Consider the following 2,519-nt stretch of genomic DNA (forward strand, 5'->3'; position numbering starts at 1 on the left):
GCAAGTTAGTTTTCAGATTTCGGACTCTTAGGAAATCACTGTAATTCTACAACAGCAGTAACTTAGATTTATGTTCGTACCATAGCACAAATCCAAGTACCACAAGTCTGTTTCTCTTCATGTTTAGCTGATTTTTTTTAAAAAAAATTCCTTCTGCATAAACACCTAAGTCTTGTTGTATTTATTTCCGATCCAACTTGGCAGTATACCTACGCAGGTGAACTTGCCCGTTCTAGAAAAATTGGAGTACAACATCTACTTAGACACCCCTTCTCAGTTCGTTCTAGGGACTCCCAACTTAATTTTCAGATTTCGGGCTGCGAAAGCAGAGTAATAATCCTACCATAGGGAAACATCTGCATAAACACCTAAGTCTTGTTGTATTTATTTCCAATCCAAGTAACCGTACGCCTGACGTTATGATGTTCTACTTTTGTTTGGCAGCACCAAGATTTCAATAAGGAGGAAACATCTTAGGGAATGCAGAAAGATGTGTTTGCATGCTAGAGATCTACCTTGCGAGGGAATCATCGGCAAGGTAGCGGCCCCTGCGTCCGCTTTGATTGACCTTGATGACACCGGTTCACAACAGCAAGAACACACGCAGCTCTTCCTCGATGTGCTTCTGCACAATGGGATTCGACGTGGCATCTCAGCCATCATCCTAGATTACCACCTCGGAGGGGACGGTTGAATTCATCTACCATCCGCAGCAGGCTCCTTGAAAGAAGGTTCCGGTTCGCTGCTCTCTAGGGGTAAATCATGGCAGACCAGAAGGGGAATATTCTGATGAAGAAGTACGAGATGGGGAAGATGCTCGGGCAAGGCACCTTTGCCAAGGTTTACCATGCCCGAAACATCGAGACCTCGCAGAGCGTCGCCATCAAGGTGACCGACAAGGAGAAGGTTCTGAAAGGTGGGCTCACGGATCAGATCCAAAGGGAGATTTCTGTGATGAAGCTGGTGAAGCACCCAAACATCGTTCAGATGTACGAGGTTATGGCCACCAAAACGAAGATATACTTTGTGCTGGAGCACGTGAAGGGTGGTGAGCTGTTCAACAAGGTACAGAGAGGAAGGCTCAAGGAAGATGCTGCGAGGAAGTACTTCCAGCAGCTCATCTGCGCGGTTGACTATTGTCACAGCAGGGGCGTCTATCACCGTGATCTGAAGCCAGAGAACCTTCTTCTTGATGAGGACAGCAACCTCAAGATTTCAGATTTCGGGCTAAGCACTATTTCTGAGTGCAAGAGGCATGACGGGTTGCTCCACACATCCTGTGGCACTCCTGCTTATGTTGCTCCGGAGGTCATCAATAGAAAAGGCTATGATGGCGCCAAGGCCGATATATGGTCCTGCGGAGTGATCCTCTTTGTGCTTTTGGCTGGGTATCTCCCATTCCAAGACAAGAATCTCATGACTATGTATAAGAAGATTGGGAAAGCAGAATTCAAGTGTCCGAGTTGGTTCTCTACGGATATTCGAAGGCTTCTGCTGAGGATTCTTGATCCTAACCCTAGCACAAGGGTATCGATTGAAAAAATTATGACACATCCTTGGTTCAGGAAGGGTCTAGATGCGAAGCTGCTCAGATATAATTTGCAAGCAAGAGATGCCAATCCTGTTGACTTGACCGTGGCTTCCGATTCATTGAGCAGTAGCAACTCAACATCAGAGTGCAAGCAGCAAGAAGCAAAAAATCTCACCAATCTGAATGCCTTTGATATAATTTCCCTTTCCACTGGACTCGACCTCTCTGGTCTGTTTGAGGAGTCTGAAAAGAAGAGCGAGTCCAAATTCACATCCACTAACACAGCTCCGATGATCGTGTCGAAGATTGAGAATATTGCAAAGTCTTTGCGACTAAAGCTCACGAAGAAAGATGGTGGCATGTTGAAGATGGAAGGTTCCCGGCCAGGAAGGAAAGGTGTGATGGGTATTGATGCTGAGATATTCGAGGTTACCCCTAACTTTCACCTTGTGGAGTTAAAGAAAACAAACGGTGATACCTTGGAGTACCAGAAGGTCTTGAACCAAGACATGAGGCCTGCACTGAAGGACATAGTCTGGGCATGGCAAGGCGAGCAACCTAGGCAGCAGCAGCAATCATGCTGAGAAGTGTGACAAGTGCAACATTTTGCAACTTGAGGCAATTAACAGGCGTTCGTTTGTTCTGTAATTCGTATCCCTGTTTGTTGTTTGTTTAATCGTTTCCATTCCCCTTGTAATGTCTGTATAAATCTTTATTACCATCTTCTGATGAAGATTTAATGAAAAGCATGATGTCTTCAGAACAGATACTAAGTCTTAGTTCAAAGTGTTTTCTACTCGAAGTGCATATGTGTACAGAAAAACTTCTCTAGATCATCTTCTGCTCAAGAATTGATCTTCAACATGTCCATACTATTTAGTTTAATCCTGCATCATTATTGGACCCATCCTTCTTCCGGACTTAACTATTGAAGGTATCCTTCTTCACCATATCAGTATTATTTTGCTTTGACCTGCATCATGATTAT

The 2,519-nt window shown here is 44.5% G+C and overlaps 1 protein-coding gene across 1 annotated transcript; it reads left to right on the top strand.

Moving 5' to 3' along the window:
• Positions 1 to 610: 610 nt before the first annotated feature.
• LOC127331509 (CBL-interacting protein kinase 2) lies at positions 611 to 2,296 on the top strand. Its single transcript, XM_051357689.2, has one exon. It carries the CDS (start codon positions 763 to 765, stop codon positions 2,113 to 2,115), a length of 1,353 nt encoding a protein of 450 aa, XP_051213649.1. The 5' UTR covers positions 611 to 762; the 3' UTR covers positions 2,116 to 2,296.
• Positions 2,297 to 2,519: the final 223 nt, after the last annotated feature.

This window comes from Lolium perenne, chromosome 2 (genome assembly GCF_019359855.2).
Source record: "Lolium perenne isolate Kyuss_39 chromosome 2, Kyuss_2.0, whole genome shotgun sequence".
Taxonomy (NCBI): Eukaryota; Viridiplantae; Streptophyta; class Magnoliopsida; order Poales; family Poaceae; genus Lolium; species Lolium perenne.

What these genes read in the sequence shown, in the direction of transcription:
- LOC127331509 (XM_051357689.2), top strand. Translation starts at nt 763, where the DNA reads ATGGCAGACCAGAAGGGGAATATTCTGATGAAGAAGTACGAGATGGGG.